General features: G+C 36.4%; 3 protein-coding genes across 6 annotated transcripts; 2 read left to right on the top strand and 1 right to left on the bottom strand.

Annotated features, from left to right (window-relative positions):
* The first annotated feature begins 2,016 nt into the window (after window positions 1-2,016).
* On the top strand, window positions 2,017-7,665 carry LOC137098986 (complement factor H-related protein 1-like). Of its 2 annotated transcripts, XM_067475786.1 has the most exons (11): window positions 2,017-2,172; window positions 2,352-2,543; window positions 3,358-3,537; window positions 3,700-3,888; window positions 4,359-4,400; window positions 4,582-4,743; window positions 5,270-5,311; window positions 5,804-5,965; window positions 6,059-6,214; window positions 6,678-6,703; window positions 6,885-7,665. In XM_067475786.1, exons 1-10 carry the CDS (start codon window positions 2,043-2,045, stop codon window positions 6,680-6,682), a joined length of 1,260 nt encoding a protein of 419 aa, XP_067331887.1. In that variant the 5' UTR covers window positions 2,017-2,042; the 3' UTR covers window positions 6,683-6,703; window positions 6,885-7,665. The 2 variants fall into 2 exon arrangements, with proteins under 2 accessions (XP_067331887.1, XP_067331888.1); XM_067475787.1 differs by lacking the exons at window positions 4,582-4,743; window positions 5,270-5,311.
* A 904-nt stretch (window positions 7,666-8,569) lies between these two features.
* On the top strand, window positions 8,570-13,253 carry LOC137098985 (complement factor H-related protein 1-like). 3 transcript variants are annotated; one of them, XM_067475783.1, is made up of 12 exons: window positions 8,570-8,589; window positions 9,102-9,253; window positions 9,336-9,527; window positions 10,063-10,242; window positions 10,331-10,522; window positions 10,707-10,898; window positions 11,267-11,314; window positions 11,411-11,464; window positions 11,710-11,871; window positions 11,973-12,143; window positions 12,438-12,463; window positions 12,656-13,253. In XM_067475783.1, the coding sequence occupies exons 1-12, from the start codon at window positions 8,585-8,587 to the stop codon at window positions 12,665-12,667; spliced, it is 1,386 nt and encodes a 461-aa protein (XP_067331884.1). In that variant the 5' UTR covers window positions 8,570-8,584; the 3' UTR covers window positions 12,668-13,253. The 3 variants fall into 3 exon arrangements, with proteins under 3 accessions (XP_067331884.1, XP_067331885.1, XP_067331886.1); XM_067475784.1 differs by lacking the exon at window positions 11,267-11,314; XM_067475785.1 differs by lacking the exons at window positions 11,710-11,871; window positions 11,973-12,143.
* A 190-nt stretch (window positions 13,254-13,443) lies between these two features.
* Window positions 13,444-20,102, bottom strand: zbtb41 (zinc finger and BTB domain containing 41). The gene is made up of 11 exons (XM_067475782.1): window positions 19,925-20,102; window positions 18,143-19,420; window positions 17,142-17,349; window positions 16,262-16,325; window positions 15,966-16,113; window positions 15,735-15,864; window positions 15,526-15,621; window positions 15,334-15,440; window positions 14,884-14,989; window positions 14,642-14,730; window positions 13,444-14,204 (listed from the first exon to the last, which is right to left on the bottom strand). The coding sequence occupies exons 2-11, from the start codon at window positions 19,386-19,388 to the stop codon at window positions 13,567-13,569; spliced, it is 2,832 nt and encodes a 943-aa protein (XP_067331883.1). The 5' UTR covers window positions 19,389-19,420; window positions 19,925-20,102; the 3' UTR covers window positions 13,444-13,566.
* Window positions 20,103-20,194: the final 92 nt, after the last annotated feature.

Here is a 20,194-nt window from a genome sequence, read left to right as displayed (position 1 = left end):
TTTGCTGAGGTCGGTGTAAACGTTTGATATACAATACAGGCTTGTGGTTTGAAAATACTGTAGCATGGTTTTTTTTTCCATTCACAGCAAATATATGGTGGTGTTAAGGTGCCCGTAGCAAATCTTGGCTATAGTTTAAAGTATTGAAACCCCAATAATTATTCTCCAGCTGCACTGGCAGACGAAGTCTGCAGGGGATGTTTCCTAAATTAAGGAAATTAGCACTTTATCAGCGCTTCTCTGTCAGCATTGGTTGATTAAGAATCTGCTTCCAAAGCTTCTGGCTGAATTTTGAAAAATGAAGAACTTCCAATATATCAAATTAAAATGCAACAAAATAAATTAAGATTTAAAGATGAATGTTTTCTTCATCCAAACCAGACTAATTAAATGTATAATAATGGCAAGACGTGTATTATCCACACTGGCACAGCAGTGTCTTTATTACAGTATATTCTCCTTTATCTCATTCATCTTTACTTAAACAACTGGAATCAGATGAATCACATGAAAGAAGACGGAAGAACAGGATAAGTGGTGGGTTTCCTCTTCAGTGGGAGCGGGGAGGAATTTGTTGGTAAAGAGACAATGGAAGGACACAGACCTCTGAAGACAGGGTTTAAATAGAGGACAATTTGTATGCAGCCCTCCGTCCTCAGTGTAGATCAGTTATTTGTGTATTTCTGTTTACCTCAGACACTGTGGCCTTTCAGTTCAAATGAACACATGATATGGATAAAAACGAAAATGGATCATCTTAATGGCATCAACATAATATTCTGTGCACACTGAGCTAATAGAATTGTACAAATTGTAATTTATCAATGGGTATGCAATGGATACACGGTCTCTGTGTGAGATAGACTGGCAACCTGTTCAGGGTGTACCCCACCTCACAGCTGGAGCATGCTCCAGACCCCTGTGAACTTTTTGGTTTCATTTGAGTTTTTTTGCATCGGGATTGGAGGATTGAGGAGGGGTAGTGATGATAAGCAGAATGGGTATAATCATAAAAGAAACAACAGTTTGGGTTGGATAGGACAGTACAGGGTAGTAAACATAGTAAGGATATAAACATGTTCTAAGCATGTATATTGTATAATAATTATGAGAAAACTGAGAGTGCATTCAGATAAATTAGTTAAAACAGAACAAAGAGAGAGAAAAATTAAAATACACACATACACACACACATATCAAAAAGAAATAAAATAATATTAATAATAATATCAATATTAATATTAATAATATAATTATTAACCAATAGGCTGATAACAACATTAGCCATAATAGAAAGGATACAAAACAAGTCATAAATATAATAATATAATGATGAAATAATGATAGTGTTGAGAGAACACACACAAAAAGGAAAGCTACTACTACCACTAAGAATAATAATAATAATCATAATCATAATAATTGATAACTACTGCTAATAATAATAATGAAGGCTATTAATAAGAGTGATGGTATTTATTAGTATGCCATTCAAAGAAAAGGAGTTAAAAACAACAAATATTGATCTGTGTCTACAGTTTGACCTTTGGTTAAACAATGTTTGATATTTCTTAACACTGATTTCTGGAAAATCTTTTTTTTAATCTTGACTCCAAACAAATGTTTTGTGTGCTGTTATGCTTCCACAAACAATCCAGTGATCCTGCTGAAAGTTACCTAAATGTTTCAGATATAAAATAACGTGTTGTGTGAGTGTTGAAATAAAAATACGAAGGCACCACTACAGTAAAACAATTGTTGTAATTGTTATCAGCAACTTGCATTACTTTGCAAGTCAAAATCACATGACTATAAGAAACTTTTCCATGGATGAAAAAACAGAAATATTACGTGTTGATTTCAGTTTTATGAAGAGTGGTCAAAGTGTTGATCATATCAGATCCATTTACAAATCCATGTCCAAAACTACAACATGTTGCATAGATTTGTAGAACAAGGCTGTATTTTATTAGTGTGATGTGATGCCAGAGTCACAATGTTTACTCCACATTTCCTAACTTTTGCGGGAATTGCCCTGAACAATGATTAACTGGCTCCAGTTGACCTGGGCTTCTTTCTTTGCTCAGTCCTTCAATGTTTCAATAAGTGGCAAAATGTGCACGACATATCTTGGATTTCTGCTTCTCATTTGGTTTCCAGGACAAGCGTATGGTAAGGATATTACATGAACTATTATTGCTATTTGATTGATATTCAATTTCTAAAAATCCCTATCTTCTACTGATTATCAAACTGCATGGAGGTTATTATGTCCCTGATAAACAGAACATTCAGTTCTGTTATACATCTTAATTTGTTAAATATATGTTTACTGTAAATTTTTTTTTCAGCACAAAGTGCAGCACAGCCTTGTTCTGCTCCCAGACTGGATGGTGGTTATTTTGTCCCTGATAAAAACAGTTATTCTCATAAAACAAGTCTCAGCTATGCCTGTGATGATGGACATAAGCCAGTTGGAGAGGGTTGGTGGGCAACAAGCACATGTCAGAATGGAGTGTGGTCTCCTACACCACAATGTATAGGTAATTGGTCTTGTGTTTGTTTAGGATGCTATAAAACCTGCAGAAATATTGTTCAGGATATAGTGTATCCACTTTTTTTATAAGCCTTGTAATCCACTTAATCTAAAACTTTGAAATAAACTGTCACCTTAAATATTAGTGCATTTCTGGTATTCGGCTTTGATTTTAGTTTTCTCAAATAGGACAGAGGATAGCCAATCCGAATAAAACAATTTTATCCTCTAATTAGGATGATTGATTGGTGCAATTTTGACGACATAAAAAACATTTACAGTGGGTGTTTTTTTTTCACTGAATCATGGTCACTTTAATTTTGGATTTTCATGTCAAGGTATAAACAACAGTTAAATAACTACTAAATATAAAACTGAAAGTCTTTCTTCAATCACTTAGTTTTGAATAAAGATTCACTCGATTTAAAGTAATTAATCATCAGTGGTGCAGAAAATTGGTTTCTAAAGTCACAGTTAAATGGTGATCAGGGATCAGAGTGCAGTGAATGTATTTAAAGGATCATAGTATTTAGAGTATTATAGTATTATGGTCAAAATCAACAAGATGACCAAATAACAGTCCACTTAACTCTGAAAAGCTTATTAAAAAGCAGAACAGTGCAGTAAATTCAGCAGTAACAAATGAAATGAATATGGCACATATGCCCCTTGTGGATGAAAAAATAAGGCTTACTACAATTTCTTTAATAGTTTCTGCACAGAATTAATAGTGTGGAGCACTCATTTAACACCAACTTTCAAATGAATTTGTTATTAAACACTGATAAAAATGCTGCTAATTGACTTTTTTTTCTCCTCAGATGAAAAAGACTGTATTTCACCCAATATCCCCAATGGAAGGTACACTACACCCCAAAAGGAATGGTTTAAGGATACATTTTTAATTAGGGTAACATGTGACAGAAGATATGAACTCAAAAATCAGGCTGCCACAGCCACGTGTAATAATGGAACATGGTCTTCTTTGCCCATCTGTGAGAGTAAGTCTGTTACATCATCTGCTAAGCAGTAACGTGGCCATATTATCAGATATTATCTAAGTCTAAGTCTTATTACATTTTAATTGTCACTAACTATATGTGACTCCATCTGAGCACCTTTACATATAATCTTGTTGATAACAAATGTACTTATGTTTGCAGAAAGTATTCATTCATGTGGTGAGCCCCCTAAAGTCCCCCATGCTGTAATAATCAATCAGGAATACCAGACACTGTTTGCTGTAGATTCTGAAGTGCAGTATAAATGTGAAGATGGATACACTACAGAGGGAGGAAACATCATAAAATCCTTTTGCTTATCTGGGAACTGGACTGAAGGCCCAATATGCAGTAAGTGAACTCCAGGGCAAAAGTGCAAGGAAATGATTCAGATCTGTGATTTAAATACCAACTACATATACATACTGTACATACAGTAAATCAAACAGGAAAAGTTAAAAAGAAAAGTCAACTTCATGTCAGTTTCTAATCTAAACTTTCTTTTCTTGTATATGTGAGTAAGTACGGCAACAGTGTGTTTTTAATGGGCCTAATGTTTCTGTGTGTGTGTGTGTAAATGGCTGTAATTCCTGAGGGTTAATGTGACATTTTAATCAAACCTCTATCCTGCTCAATAACTTGGCTGAGTCTTGGTTTTGTTTTATTGACTTTTACGTTGTTGTAGCTATATATAATTGAATCTATTATGAACTAATACCTGGAAATTATTTTGATATCTGGAAGAAACTGAGGGAACACTGTAAAGCATAGCATCCCCAATTGATACTAACTTGTGTGTTTGCATCTGCTCTGTGTTACAGGATTTTCTACCACCTCTGACACTCAACCTCTAGAGATATCAAGTAAATTGTTCAGATTTACTGCTTCTTTTACATGACATATACCAGAATTGGTTTATTTCCTTAGTTTACATTTTCTTCATTTTCTTCTTCTTGATTACTTAATCAAGTTGTGTTGTTGCTGTTGTGATCACTATATCATGGAGATACTGCAACAGTGTTAAATGCGTTTTTACTCTGTCAGTTGACCACTGTGCAGCACGTCCCAATGTTCCAAACGGTGACGTTATCGAAAAGGAACGAATGTTTGTAAAATACCAATGTAAGGATTTTTACAAACTACATGGTTCAGAGAAAGTGGTGTGTTACAGTAATGGAACTTGGTCAACACCACCCATCTGCAAAGGTTTGAACAAGTCTAACATATTTTCATTTTCAGTATCTTTTGCTTTTAATAGGCCTAATGTTTCTGTGTGTGTGTGTGTGTGTGTGTGTGTGTGTGTGTGTGTGTGTGTGTGTGTGTGTGTGTGTGTGTGTGTGTGCGTGCGTGCGTGCGTGTGTGTGTAAATGGCTGTAATTCCTGAGGGTTAATGTGACATTTTAATCAAACCTCTTGAATTAAAGCTGAAAGTCTTGAAACACCTTGACTGCTTCATTTCGTGGTGGTGTAAAGAGGCCAAACGCTAAAAACATATTATTGACATATAATTGTTTCAATGATTAAGAACCTGATTTATCCTGCTCAATAGTTTGTCTGAGTATTGGTTTTGTTTTATTGACTTTAAAGTTATTATAGCTATATATAATTGAATCTATTATGAACTAATACCTGGATATTATTTTGATATCTGGAAGAAAGTGAGGGAACACTGTAAAGCATAGCATCCCCAATTGATACTAACTTGTGTGTTTGCATTTGCTCTGTGTTACAGGATCTTCTACCACCTCTGACACTCAACCTCTAGAGATATCAAGTAAATTGTTCAGATTTACTGCTTCTTTTACATGACATATACCAGAGTTGGTTTATTTCCTTAGTGTACATTTTCTTCATTAACCATTTACTGTAATGAAAATAATGGTGTTCACTCGACACAGCCTCACTAGCTGGATTAGGGATGTCAAATGTTTTAATAGTCAGAGACATTCAATCCTCGTATGAATATATCTTTCTCAAAGGATACAAAAGTATGTAGAGTTTAAAGGGTCATTTTCACAGCTCAGGGATTCACAATATTTTACTCATGAAAATTTTAAAATGTAAAAAAACAAAAAACAATCATGATCTGGTGAGTATATAATAAAGTTCTGCGCTGTTAAGCATAAAGCTGAACACACTGCTGAAACAAAGATGTTTGGTTACTTGTCTATTGTGGACTTTAGTACAATAAGTTGTGTTGTTGCTGTTGTGATCACTATATCATGGAGATATTGCTACAATGTTAAATAAGTTTTTACTCTGTCAGTTGACCACTGTGCAGCACCTCCCAATGTTCCAAATGGTGACATTATCCAAAAGGAACGAATGTTTGTAAAATACCAATGTAAGGATTTTTACAAACTACATGGTTCAGAGAAAGTGGTGTGTTACAGTAATGGAACCTGGTCAGCACCACCCATCTGCAAAGGTTTGAACAAATCGAACATATTTTCATTTTCAGTATCTATGAAATGTTAGATAAATAAATATCAACTTGTTTTTTTCTATTAATTTTGTGCAGATGCATTCTGTGTCTTGGACCGTGTTCAAAATCGTTTAGAGGGAATTGGATATGAATATATAAAAGAAGGAGAGCAAAAGTATATTCTCTGTCATAACAGATATAACTATGCTTACGTTAAGTGCAAAAATGGAAAACCAACTATAACTCTTCGATGTAAGTATACATCTGTAGCTTACCACAATACTTTTTACTTTCTTATACTATATTGCAGTTATTTCCTTTTAACCTTAAAAATAAAACCTGGCACAACTGATGCAGTGTTTTTGGGTCTGCTCAGTCCATTACCTCCTGCTCCATGGTTAACATTCTTCAAACAGAAAACCCCACTTACAGCCTAAATCACTGATTTGGGTTGTACTATGACCAAGATGATAAAGTTGATTTGGATTGAATATCTCAAGCTGCACTCTTCATGTAGGACGTTAAAAAAATCTTTTCATGAAATTTGTTGACAGTAGGAAGAAGTACAGTCTTTAAAGAACAGAAACAAGTTTGAGCTGTAGGTGAAGCCAAGCAATATTTCACTGAATGATTATCATCTCAATAAAAACAGTTTGTGTAAATTAAAATACTTAAAATGTTCACTGCTTTGCTTCTGTTATTGGTTTGTTTTTAGGTTGATCTCATCCATAAATTTCTGCAGTAAGTGTTATTCTTGGATTTACTACAATGAAAAACAAAGTTACACTCACAAAACTACTAAATTCCATCATTGTTAAATTGTTTTGTTTATTTAAAAGTGGAAGATGCTTCATTTTATTCTTATTTTTTTCCTATGAATTTACTTCTTAACATTATTTTTTGTTGTTTCTATTTTACCAAGGGATATTGTTAAAACAAAACCGAAGATCTACTGGTCCCACTTGGTTCACTGACCAGAGACTGAGCCCAAAGCCAAGTTGAAATCTTCTGAAATGTCTCCACCAGAAAACCAATCGGCTTCTGCCACAGCCTCTATGAACCAATCATCCCTGTCAAATATGAAATTTCCTCCTCCTCCCTATTCCCCTCTGCTTTTCATGGACATAATCATTCCAGGATGGAAAAGCTAATTGTTTTTCATTTATTTGAGTCAGTAAAGTTGCTATGCAAACATTCACATGATACTGATATAACATACAGTCATAGAGCAGTACAATTGATGACAGATGTTATTTGTAAATTTACTTTTCAAAGATTCAAATGCTAAATAGTTTTATATGTTATTGGATAAAAAAAAAAATGTTGTTTTCATTTAAACCCACAATCACCATTGTCTATAATTGAATCCAGGGATTTAGCTAGAAAAGAACAACAGAGGATCCCAGCGATGCAAATGAGTGATTTGGGTAATATAAAAAAAAAAGATTTGATTCATTTGATTTTTTTGAGGAGCTATTGCTGCCTGGTGGTTGAATCAGCACCAACTATAAAACCCAAGTGGTGAACTACACCTAAAATCATTTCTTTCATAAGGGATTTTAATCATTTTAGGTAACTGTTCATTAACAGTAGCTGGTCTAAATGTTTATGACCAAAAACTGATATCATTATTACTTTTAACACGTCAATAAAAAGCCCTAAAACAATCTGCATAAAGTGTCTAATAAAAATATCAACTGAAACATCTCTGTGTTTTGTATCTACTGATGATTACTGACATCTACTGATGACAATAATCTTTCCACTAAATATGAATATATTGGAAAGAACTGCTTCTTCCTACATGAATACACTTGAAACAGCATCACTGAGAAGTGTACAGAAAAAGTTAATTTGTCGCTAAATGGTCTTATTACAAATAAATAGATTTTAAAAACAAAAACATGTCCAAGAAATATTTACAGCTTGTCTGGAAAATATCCCCTGAAGCAACACATTGTGAATATTACAGGTGGGACTGTAATTCATAATGATGCACTGAAATAATCAGGATTGTACAAATTTAGTTTGAACATGAAACATAGAAAAACATGCCTTTGGATAATTAAACTGGAGATATGCTATAAATAATAGATGATGTTCACATTTTTATTATCAGTTTTTACTAACAATACTACATACATTTGGGTGTAAAAGTTTACATCCCTTTATTTTGAAATGTCAAAAACAATAAAACTAAGATTTTTTTCATCAACATAATATTCAATGCACATTCACATAGTACCATTGTTATTTCATAGTAAATCATTTTGTTTATTTTATTTATTTTTTGTCCTTTCCACTTATCCTGTGAGTTCAGGGTCGCTACAGCGGATCATTGTCCGCAAGTTGATTTGGCACAGTTTTTATGCCAGATGACCTTCCTGATGCAAACATCCCCAGTTTCTACCGGGCTTGGACCAGCACTGCACAGCTGGGGAGGGGAATGGGCTGTTAGGTGTTCAGTGTCTTGCCCAGAGACACTTCAACACATAGCTGGGACCAGGGATCAAACCTCTGACCCTTTGGTCCATGGACGAGTGCCTTACCCACTGTTCTACAGCTTAATATAATTTCTTTTTATACACTCGTAATCGATGTCCCATGAGCTTATGATCCCACATGAGGTACTATGGAACATGACAGTGTGTCTATGTTTGCTTTATATTTAACATTTTCTTTACAGAAGTTCACTTTGTAATGTTTTTTCCTTGGTGCAACTGTGTTTTGGTCTGTGATAGTGCTGACCTCTGATCACAGTGTGTCCAAATCAATCTGGAATCTGGACTATCAAGAATCTCGTAGAGTTTAGAAGGAATCATTGCCTGAGAAATTTAGGGACGAATTAATCATTTGTAGGGTTTTAAAAAACAAACATGAAATTACAAGAGCAATGTGAGCTTTAATATTAATTCCGCTCTCCAAAAAGTTCATGGTGTGTATGTTAGGAAATGTTAAAAAACAACTGAAACAACAGCTGTAAATGTTACTGATCCATACATTTAGAGCCTTGTTTAACTCATGCTTTGGAAAAGTGAGACTAACTAACTAGAGTACGGTGTTTGTGTATTTGTGTGTTCTGAACAACACCATGCTGACAGTAACTCTGTGTAATGTTTGCTATTTCATAACTTCTTAGCTCTTTGAGGAAATACCCTGGGCAATTATTAACTGTCTGGCTCCGCAAGAGGCTTTTCATTCTGCTTCGTAGTTGTTATTTCATTCTTGACAAAATGTCTGTGAGATATCTTGGATTTGTTCTCCTGATTTGGTTTCTTGGAGAGCTGCGTGGTAGGAATATTTCTATCATTTAGAGGCATTCTAATTTCTTAAATATAATGTGTGCTTATCATACTGTTTAATCGTTTTTCAGCACAAAGTGCAGCACAGCCTTGTTCTGCTCCAACACTGCTTGGTGGATATTTTTTTCCTGATCAAAACAGTTATTCTCATAAAACAAGTCTCAGTTATGCCTGTGAGGATGGACGTAAGCCAGCTGCAGAGGGTTGGTGGGCAACAAGCACATGTGAAAATGGTGTGTGGTCTCCTAAACCACAATGTATAGGTAAGTATGTTTGCTTGACAGGGATTCGAAACCTCTGATGTTATAAATTATCTCAGTAAACACAAGACAAGGTCAAAATAGACAGATTCATGCAACATAATCAACGTTCGACCATTTCAGCAGTTATACAAGACCAACCTTAAAATCGCATTTCAAATATCTGGATATTTCTCTTTTTTTAAGGTACATTTTTTTGAAAGAGACCAATACATCAAGTGTAAAAATGTAATGAAAAAATGTCAAATGTTTCTTGAACAGAATGGAAACACAGGAAGGAAAACTAAACTAGGCAAAGGATCTTTAGAAGGAAATATTGCTCCAAAACGGAATAATATATAACTTAGTGACAGGGGTTGCAAATAAATATTACTTCATATTTTAGAGGATTAGTATTATGGTACATTCTTAAAAGTTATTTTGTAATGTCCACAACTGTTGGCAGTAATTTTGTTCCTTTTTCATCAGCTGCAATATTTTGCATTACACCAACTATTCATAACAAACTCTGGTTTTGCTCTCTCTTTCTTATTTACAGGTGAAAACCTGTGCTTGTCACCAAATATTCCCAATGCAATATATAGGGGAACCCAAAATGGCTGGTATGAGGAAGGTGAAGTATTTAGGGTAACATGTGACAAAGGATATAAACTCAAAAATCAAGCTGCAACAGCCAGGTGTAATAATGGAACATGGTCTTCTTTGCCCATCTGTGAAAGTAAGTCTGTTTAAAAAAATGAAGCAATGACCAGAATAATTTCTGTCTGTGTCTTTTCCTGTTTCTATACATGATGTCTTATTTGCAGGAGATATTCATTCATGTGGTGAGCCCCCTAAAGTCCCCCATGCTGTAATAATCAATCAGGAATACCAGGAGCTGTTTGCTGTAGATTCTGAAGTGCAGTATAAATGTGAAGATGGATACACTACAGAGGGAGGAAACACCACAAAATCCATCTTTTGCATATCTGGAGCCTGGACTGAAGGCCCAATATGCAGTAAGTGGAAAATGTACTTTAAAATATTTTTAAGATTTTATATTAAAGTGGCTTTAATCAGTGGAATAAAGAAACAATTGTACACATGACATTAAAACATGACATTAAAAAAAACATTGGCAGTTTGTTTCACTTTCACAGCCTGTGTCTTTTCCTGTTTCTATACATGATGTCTTATTTGCAGGAGATATTCATTCATGTGGTGAGCCCCCTAAAGTCCCCCATGCTGTAATAATCAATCAGGAATACCAGGAGCTGTTTGCTGTAGATTCTGAAGTGCAGTATAAATGTGAAGATGGATACACTACAGAGGGAGGAAACACCACAAAATCCATCTTTTGCTTATCTGGAGCCTGGACTGAAGGCCCAATATGCAGTAAGTGGAAAATGTGCTTTAAAATATTTTTAGGATTTTTTATTAAAGTGGCTTTAATCAGTGGAATAAAGAAACAATGGTACACATGACATTAAAACATGACATTAAAAAAAACATTGGCAGTTTTTTTCACTTTCACATCCTGCAGAGCAAAGAGTTTTCTGGTGAAGTTAGTCATTAGTCGATGCTTTATGTGTTTACTGTACCTCACAAATATGTTGAATGCATTTCCCTCTTTAGAAACATCTACATCAGTGTATTGTCGCATTCGTTGGCATAACGCCAACATCAGTTGAATAAAGTGAAACAACCCTCAGAAATGTCTGTCACACCTCCCATATGTGTGTGTTTGTTTGTGTGTGTACAAGAACAAAGTGGGGACATTTCTCCTACTGCTGATGGTAGAAACTTCACAGGTTTGGTTCACTCTCACTGCAATCACAGAAGAAAGGCTCTGCTATATAAAGATATTTAAATAAAATGTACTACCTTAAAATGTTCTTTTCTTACAGGATCTTCTACCAGTTCTGGATCTGAAACAGAGTTTGAACCTCAAAAGACAACAAGTAAATCAATATATTCTATTTTTACATAGTATTTACCAAAAAATGTCTCAACCATTTCACGCCTTTACTGTTTTTACTGGGTTTTTTTTTAGAAAATGTATAGAAAAAACATTTTCTTCTGTTAAATTTGAAAAGTTAATCTACCTTTATTCAATTAATTGGGTATTGATTTAATCTATCAGTCAACAGTTAAGAAAAATCTAAATGTGTGGTGAAATTACAAAATTCTTTGTTTTCTATTTCAGTCAACATTTGTGGAAAACGCCCAAATGTTCAAAATGGTGAAGTTGTGGAAACTAAACCAATGTTTTTGAAATACCAGTGCAATAGTTTTTACTTACTAGTGGGTCCAGAAAAGGTGGAGTGTTACAGCAACGGCAAGTGGTCAGAAGTACCCACCTGCAAAGGTATAAACCAGTTAACCAAACCCCATTTATTCCAAAAACCCATTAACAAGGTTGGCTGGGGCAACGAAGTTAACACATTTTTGTTATTACTTTTTGTCCAGTTGCCCACTGTGTTGTAGACACCGATGAACGTGATGAGTTAGTCTCTGTTGGAGAAATATTTGTAAAAAATGGTGAGAAACTGGAATTAAAATGTGTAAGAAAACCAGAGTGGTGGTTTGAGAATTCGTCTGTGGCCACATGCACTGATGGAACACTTACATTAAGTAGATGTAAGTATTACTTTAAGCTTCTTATTTTTCAAGAATCATTGTCAAGTAAACAGCCAAGAGTGCATGTGTGTGCGTGTGTCTGTGTGTGTGTGTGTGTGTAATGTTCGTGTGTTTAAGTTAGGGTAAGGACACAATGTTTGTAACAGCAGATTCTTCTACAGTTAATTAAAACAATACTATCAAATTCAGTGAAAACACAAAGGGCCTGACTTGCTGACATTTAGTAAACCAGACCTCACTTCTGTGTGAAGCAAATGAGCTGCTTCACATATTCACAGCTGTGTTTATTTTTAGGTTGCAGCCAGGTCCAGATTAAAACGGTGAGTCTTACTCCTGAATCTAGCTTTTAAAGAATTGCACTGAATTTAAACTGATGCGCATTTCAGTTTCATTTGGAATTGTCTCATTAAACACAATATTAGTGTTTATATTTTCATTTCTATTTAAGGTCATGCATTTTTGTTTTATTTTTTGACATATTTGCTATCTTTTAAAACTTGTCTTCTAACCAGAAAACATGCTGAGGAACTCAAATGAAAGAAGTTACTGAGTCCTTTGGATTTGCTGACTGCTGATTGAAAACAAGCCTGAGTGCAACAGTGTTTTTTTTTTTTTCACACATCTTACTGGCTTCTTTTAGATCCATTTATGTTTTTTCATTTGCACCTATGAATGCCTACAAATGATAGGAGCTGTCTTCCTGTTGTTCTGAATCACTGTTGTGTGTCCTCCAAGTGACTGGAGACATGCAACACAGGTCTATCAAATCACACACATCAGTGTTCTCAGTTCCAATTTTATTGTAAAGAACAAAAACTTTAAACATCACCATTGTTTCAAACTATGAAATTGAAATCACTTGACTGTTTTTATCTGGTTTTCTAATCCTTAATTACGTAAACAAATTATACCTCTCTTTTGTCCCTAATTATTAAAATCCTTATGTAAGTTAATGTCTATGTTTACAATGTCTGTATACACTTACATGATTACATTACTAATACTGTAATATTATGCTAAAACATTTACTGTAGTCTGGCAGTTTAAATAGGCAGTACATGAAGGAAATTGTGTCAAGGGTCCTTAATAAAAGTCTCCTCTGTATTACAATGCTGGCACTAGTAAATATTTTTGTTATTAACATATATACATTTATTGATTTGGTAAAGAAACACATTGAGTCCCCAGAATTAATTTAATTAATTAGAAAGAAGCTAAAACCATCCACTAATGGATCTTTTTATCAGTTAATTAAACTGCAATTAATGTTTCTGCCAATTTTAAAAAAATATCCTGTAAATTGTCTTTGAGATCCGTGGCAGACAACAAAGAAGTTATCTTATGCTGCACCACAGCTAAAACTAAATCAGTCTAAAGTTTAGCCTGACTTTGTGTTCAGGCTCCAGTTTGACACTAAGAAGCATTATTGTCTGTGGTCAGAGTTGGACATGTTTTGAACAGACGATGCTGAATCTAGTCCTAGCAGCGTGCCCAAGTAGGACTGCTCTCGGGGATCCAGCATCTGGTCCGGCCTCACAGGGTGGGCGATGTTGGCTGGCTGAGGGGTTAGGGTGTACTTCTCCAAGAATGCCAGGTCTGTTGCTGCCTGGTAGCTAGAGTTTTCCTGCTGCCCTTGACGCTGCATGCTTACAACACTGAGAGTCTGAGAGGAAACAGACGAGGCCCCGTGAGTTGGGTTTAAGTCACCCTGCCGTTCTCCTGCCATCTGCACAGGAACTAAGGTGACGGGCACACAGACGCTTGTGGTACAGGGGGTGCTTTCTGGGACAGACTTGGGTTCAGTGCGAAATGCCTTTGAGGTATTTTCAAAGGGACTGGAGACTATTTTGTCCTCGCTAAGCGTGTTAAGGGGCTGCTCAGTAAATCTAGTGCTGTGAACGTGGTCAATGTGGTACTTGAGCTTGTCTTTTCTTTTAAAGGTGGCGCTGCACCGAGGGCAGTTAAAAGGACGAGCGTCTGAGTGAATCACCATGTGCTTTGTCAAAGTCTTCTTGATCCGAAAAGTCTGATGGCACACGGGGCATCTGTGGGGTTTCTCACCTATAACATCAACGCAAATTAAAACATTAATGTGAGAGTCTGTTTGTTGTCTATGCATTGTAGGTCATAGTAAGCATTCAAGCCATCTGAGGAAAAAATTTAAAAACAAAAAAATAACATTTTAATTACGTTTCTATGGACTAAATAGTTGTATACAAAAAAAATACTTCTCCTTTATTTCCATGTCTTCTTAATGAATAATGAGTTGCTAAGACTTTAGCCAAATATCTTGTATGTATTCACCATGGGCCTATTTAAGAGCCTCCAAGAGGGTTTTTATTTTAAAATAAAGCTAGAAACATTAAAATGCCAGATAGAGGCAGAGTTTTTGAAAAATGTCAGCACTGATATTAGTCTACACTAGCTACGCACAGCTGGAAAACCTTTAAATGGATGTTTTCAAGCAAATGTATCTACTGACTTTCTTGTGTACTGACCTGAGTGAGTCCTGAAGTGCATTTCTAGACTGGACTTTCCTTTAAATTCTTTCTTGCAAACCTCACACTGATGTACAGCTGTTTTATACCTGTGGGAAAAAAACACCCTCAGCAATAGATACAGATAATACCAACATCTGCCAAACTTCAAAAACTTCAAAATCTGCCAAAGAGAATATTACCACTTATACAGCATTGAAAAAAAAAGTAGAATAAGCCTAACTGTTCCTGTGACAACATACTTCTGCCAAACTTTCTCTCCCAAATGAACACTTTTGTAGTGTACCGTCAGATGATCATGGCGCCTGAAACACTTGCCACATTCTTCACATTGGTGTGCTTTCTCGCCTGTAATAGACATGGGCTACTTTTACATTTATTCAATTGGCAGATGCTTTTATCCAAAGCAACTTACAAGTGAGGTACAAGGCAAGAAAAACATCTAGGTCAAAGAGAAAACATTACAGCAAAGTGCACTGAGACAGAGATTTTTCGTTTAATGAGATGCAAGTGCAAAAAATAAAAAAAGTTCATGAAAATGCTGCTTGGAGGAATTTAAAGGATAACAGTATTTCTCAACTAATAATTTTATAATAAATCTGTGTGAACAAGATAAAATGTGCCCCATGGTAAAAGAAGAGGCCCAAAAAAACAACAACAAAAATCCAAGCACTGTATGTATGATACTGTACCAGAGTGTATCTTCTGATGTTTGGTCAGGTGATCATGACGTATGAACGTTTTCCCACATTCGTCACACTCATAGCGCTTGTCATTGTGGTGGACTCTAAGGTGGAGCCTGTCCAGGTAACAAGTTGGTGCGTTATAGGAAACAGAGCGATGACTGAACATCAGACACCTTACTCAAATGTCACTGGACCCACCTGTAGGAGCTTCCATGACGGAAACTTTGGCCACAGATGCTACAGAGGTGAGGCTTTTCTCCACTGTGGATCCTCATATGCTCCTTCAAGGTTGTCCTATCAGTAAAAATCATCATTAAACAAAACATACACATTGCCACAGGTCTAAATAATGTAGTGCTCTTCCAGACAGGAAAATGTGGGTAAAGTTTAGGGATTGAGAGAAATACCTTTCTCTTACTGATTTGCCACATATAAAGCAGGTCCACTTTTTTTTGCCTCCATGAGTACACTCGATGTGCCTCTTTCTGTTGCCTGTGTCATTAAACTGTCTGCCACAGATCTCACAGGGGAAAGGACCTGAAAATGCAACATGATGAAAACCCTTTTATCTGGTGCACAGACTGCAATGATAAGAATGATATCTCTTAAGATTGTATTTTTCATGGTACACTTTTCACCTAAGTGGTACTTTTCTTGGTGCTTCAGCCTGGCAAACCTTGACTTGAAGTGTTCTTCACAGTAGGTGCATTTAAAAGGCCGTTCTTGGGTGTGTAGGATCATGTGCTCCTGCAGATGAGGCCTGCGTGTGAAGGTCTTCAGACAAATCTGGTTTAAAAGTTATAGACAGTTAAAATCACTTTATTAATTCGTGACCTTAATTGCAAATTAACACATACAAGTTCTAGGAATATCATGGTACAAAAAATATGTAGCTTGTACTTAAGAATACTCTGAAATGGAAACAAGTCCTTACAGCACATTTCACGCCTTCACTCTTCCTCTTGGTAATAAACTCTTGGATGTGGTCTGGATGAAACCTGATGGAACAGTGAAGATGGTCATACAGCATAACTGTAGCAGCAGCTAAGGTAATGGCATCATGGATATCCACTGCTGAGTTAGTGCAACAACAACTAAGACTTTGTTTCCCTTAATATTAAATTATTTTATGGAATTGTGGCATTTGTGGACAATGGGCTGCACAGATTTGGATAAAATCTGAATTATTAACACTCAAAATCGAGATTGCAATCCAACAACAATTAACTGTGCAGCTCTAGCAGACTCTGTCTCCATTATCAAGTTTACATTCATATGCTACATCCAACAATACAGCTGTGAACATCTTGCAGTAATGATGAAAATGTCATTCAGTTGACCAGTTTAGTCCAGACTGAACAAACTCTGGAGAGAGGAATCCTAGCTAGTTGTCTACCAACTGCTGGATTAGAAGTTCAGTTCCTTGAGCAACACACTAAACCCCAACTTTTCTTTGTGTCCCTAACTTTTAATTTTTTCAATGGGATCGTTTTAACTTTTTACTCTAGTGCTATTTCTAGGCCAAAGTTATACTTCATCCAGTACTTGGTTAATAACCAAGTACTTGCTAATGACATTTCCCATCAACCCCGGCTGTGCTTTTTTCCAAAAATGCCTTCACAAAAAATACTATGACTAGCTTTAACTATATAGATAAGGTCATTTGGAAATCTGTTTTTACAATAAAGACGGTTAGCTAGTCAGATACTAGACTTAGTAAACTAACACAACAATGTCTATTTTAACTAAATGTACTTTGAATGGCAAGTGTAATGGAAACGTAGTCTGAGTGTGGACTGGATGTCTTGCCTCACCTTCTGACATGCTTAGCCAGGGTTTTCTTGCTGGCATGAAGCTTGTTGCAGAAGGGGCATTTGTGCTCCTTCTTCTGAAATGGAGCGTCACTGGCATGCTTTTTCTTGTGTACAGTCAGGTTAGACTTGGTAGAGTAGCGCTGAAGACAGATGTCACACTGAAATGGTTTCTCCCCTGTGTGCACTCTGGTGTGACTTTCATATTTTCCTAACAAAATACAGAAAAGGTGCATCATCTGTATGTTTATGAGCCAAAATAGATCACTGCAAACCAATTAAACAAATGATAGAAAAAAAATTACATCGTGGCAAATAAATATTTGTGAGTGGCAAAACTATGTGAACCTGTGTCTTCAGAATTTGGTGTGATGTAATGTAAAATTAAATGACTTAAATGTGATTATTTATCTAATTTTTTGAACTGGGTTCGCTGCATCAGGTTTTAAGACTTCCTTGAAAACCTGATAGTGTTTTAGGTCAAATTTATGTAGAAACTGAGATTATTCTAAGTACGTGTGTACTTTACAGCATCAGAAACACATTTGAGACATTAGCTTGTTCACTGTAACCAAACATGGTTTTGCTACAATTACTAACGACCATAATAATTATTATTAGAGAGATTTTCTGGAAACTGCAACAGGCGAGAGAGAACAAAGGGAAATTTGCTAACTAAACAAAAGCTCTTATCATTCTTCTTTATAAATATGAGAATGGGAGAACATGTAGATAACTAATAAAAATTTATTCTAATAATTGCTGCTAATCAAGCAAAAATGCCAAACATTTACTTATTTAATCATCCTAAACCTCTAAATTGAATACATACTAATTGTGTGCCATTATAAAGTGAATAACTTTAAAGTATGAGCTATAAAGCAATTCCTTTTTAACTGAATGAGTAATACTGCTGATACAACTATCCCATTTAAATAGCAACTACTACTACAAAGAAAACATCACTGATAATAATCTAGATCATACTCCATCATTGTTCACACCTGCACGGTCAAAGATTTTGTCACATTTTGGGCATTTGAGAGTCTTCTTGCTAGCATTTTGGATGATGACTGGAGCCAGACCAGCAGGATAAAGTGGGTGCTGGTTTGAACTTCCTGCTGCTGGTGAGAGTATTTCCGCCTTTGGAACAGCCTGGTGCTCTGTCCTTTCCACATCTGAAACCTGCTGATGATTCACACTCTTGTCTGCAGCACAAACATCAGCAACTTTCTTCTGGTTAGCCACATCTTCGTTCACATCTCCTCCCTCTTCTACCTCCTCTTCGTCAACTTCGTCATCCCCATGAGCTGGTCTAGAGGTTTCATTCACATCCAATTTTGGAACTGGGTTCTTCACATCCACCCCTGTGACTTGATCCACTCTGTCTTCATCCTGATCTTTTAGTGATACAGTCCTTTTATCAGTAGTGTGGATAGTGTTCTCCACAGTTTCTCTCTGATACTTGGTGGGTGTTTTCCTCCTGCGAACTGATCTCCGAGTGATAGCATTCCTCTGACCTACCGTCTTCTCTTTCTCAGTTAAAGTTTCTTGCTGTGCATCAGCATGGCATCCAATCCAATGGTTCTGCTGTGGGTTCTGAGTGCTGAACTGCTGACTGCACACTGTACTCCGCATATCTCTTTGGCTCTGGATGTGTGTATCACCTGTTGTTGAATCACCTGGGGTCATTTCCACCTCAGGAGACCTTCTTATCTTAGCCTGGGCTTGAACTAAACTTACTGCGTGGTCATCACCTTCTTCATTTAGCAGCTTTAGTATATCCATCATATCCAGAAATCGGGCTGCTTCGGTTAGAGTTGGGAGGTCACTCTCTGAAACAACACACTCTGAAGTGTATAAAAAGCCAAGCAGGTTCTGGAAAACGGAGTCGTCCACATGGTCCAGTGTTACACATTTTGCATCAGGATTCTTGGACAGCTCTGCGTGGAAGTAGCTGCTCCCATGGGCCAAAACCACCTTGTGGGCACTGTAGAGCTTTCCACAAACAGACACAGACACATCGCAGAACTTCTGCCGGGCTCGGTCCTCATTCAAGAACTTGAGAAGACTGTGACTGTTCTGCAATATAGTCAGGTGTCTGGTGTGGGAGGCTGACTCTGGGACATGTCCAGAGTATGGGGGAGTGTTGGAGCATAGCACAGTGCCTTGCTCTGCAGCACATTCACTGCTGGCACTGACCTGTCTGCTGCGTTTAGGACGCAGAGAAGTATTAGACCTTTTCTTCATTGGTACATCTAATAGAGTACCATAAACCACTCCTGAAAGAAGAAAAGAAACAGTGCATAGATTGACCATACATACATACATGTAGTCACAGTATGATCCTGACATGAAGGGGACATTGTGCTGGAAATATATAATACCTGTATAAACTATGCATGAGTAGATGCACAATAACGGCTTACTGATAACGTTTAGGGCATATTTCTCCAATGTTATTAGAAAACTATCTAACCGATATTAATTGTATAAGAGACTGCACTCACTAGGCAATAAGGGCCTAGAGAAATGTAAAGATTTAGACTTGATTGAGGTTATGCTGGTAACCATATTACACAATATATGGTATATTCTATTCTATTCTATTCTATCATCTGAGACACCTGCATTTGCAAATTCGTTCACCACCTCAAGGACCCCTAACATTATGTTTAGTGTCACGGGCGGGCCCCCTCCGAGGAGAGCGTTGACAAACGACCTTTAGTGCAACATAAATAACAGACTTTAGCTTTTATATCCGGACATTTTTTAAACTATCTTACCGTGGAGACACCACCCGTGTTGAAAAAGTATCGCACACTGCAGCTAACATGTATAATATGACCAATAAATATGGGAATAATAACTTCCTGGATATCTGTAACGCCCCACTTTGCCGTCCCACCAGAAACGTCGGACGACGCAACAAACCGCTCTTCCATTGGCTGTTTCAGCAACCGCCATCTGACGTTTAGAGCAAAAAGTAAATCGTTAAGTAAACACTAGGTGTATATTTAATACGTTCCTTAGTTTGCAATTTACCGCAATACAAG

This window comes from Channa argus, chromosome 14, assembly GCF_033026475.1.
Source record: "Channa argus isolate prfri chromosome 14, Channa argus male v1.0, whole genome shotgun sequence".
Classification (NCBI taxonomy): Eukaryota; Metazoa; Chordata; class Actinopteri; order Anabantiformes; family Channidae; genus Channa; species Channa argus.
The sequence above is the reverse complement of the archived record's forward strand: the minus strand, read 5'-3'. Positions and strand labels throughout refer to the sequence as shown.

Bases quoted from the DNA above. Each gene is read 5' to 3' on its own strand.
- LOC137098986 (XM_067475786.1), top strand. From the start codon at position 2,043: ATGATTAACTGGCTCCAGTTGACCTGGGCTTCTTTCTTTGCTCAGTCC. The intron at 2,173-2,351 runs GTAAGGATATTA...TTTTTTTTTCAG, and splicing joins GTTTCCAGGACAAGCGTATG to CACAAAGTGCAGCACAGCCT. The intron at 4,744-5,269 runs GTTTGAACAAGT...TCTGTGTTACAG, and splicing joins AACACCACCCATCTGCAAAG to GATCTTCTACCACCTCTGAC.
- LOC137098985 (XM_067475783.1), top strand. The intron at 11,465-11,709 runs GTAAATCAATAT...TTTCTATTTCAG, and splicing joins TGAACCTCAAAAGACAACAA to TCAACATTTGTGGAAAACGC. The intron at 12,144-12,437 runs GTAAGTATTACT...GTTTATTTTTAG, and splicing joins AACACTTACATTAAGTAGAT to GTTGCAGCCAGGTCCAGATT.
- zbtb41 (XM_067475782.1), bottom strand. From the start codon at position 19,388: ATGAAGAAAAGGTCTAATACTTCTCTGCGTCCTAAACGCAGCAGACAG. The intron at 17,350-18,142 runs GTGTGAACAATG...GTATTTTGTTAG, and splicing joins CAAAATCTTTGACCGTGCAG to GAAAATATGAAAGTCACACC. The intron at 15,441-15,525 runs GTGGGTCCAGTG...TTACCTGGACAG, and splicing joins CGTCATGGAAGCTCCTACAG to GCTCCACCTTAGAGTCCACC.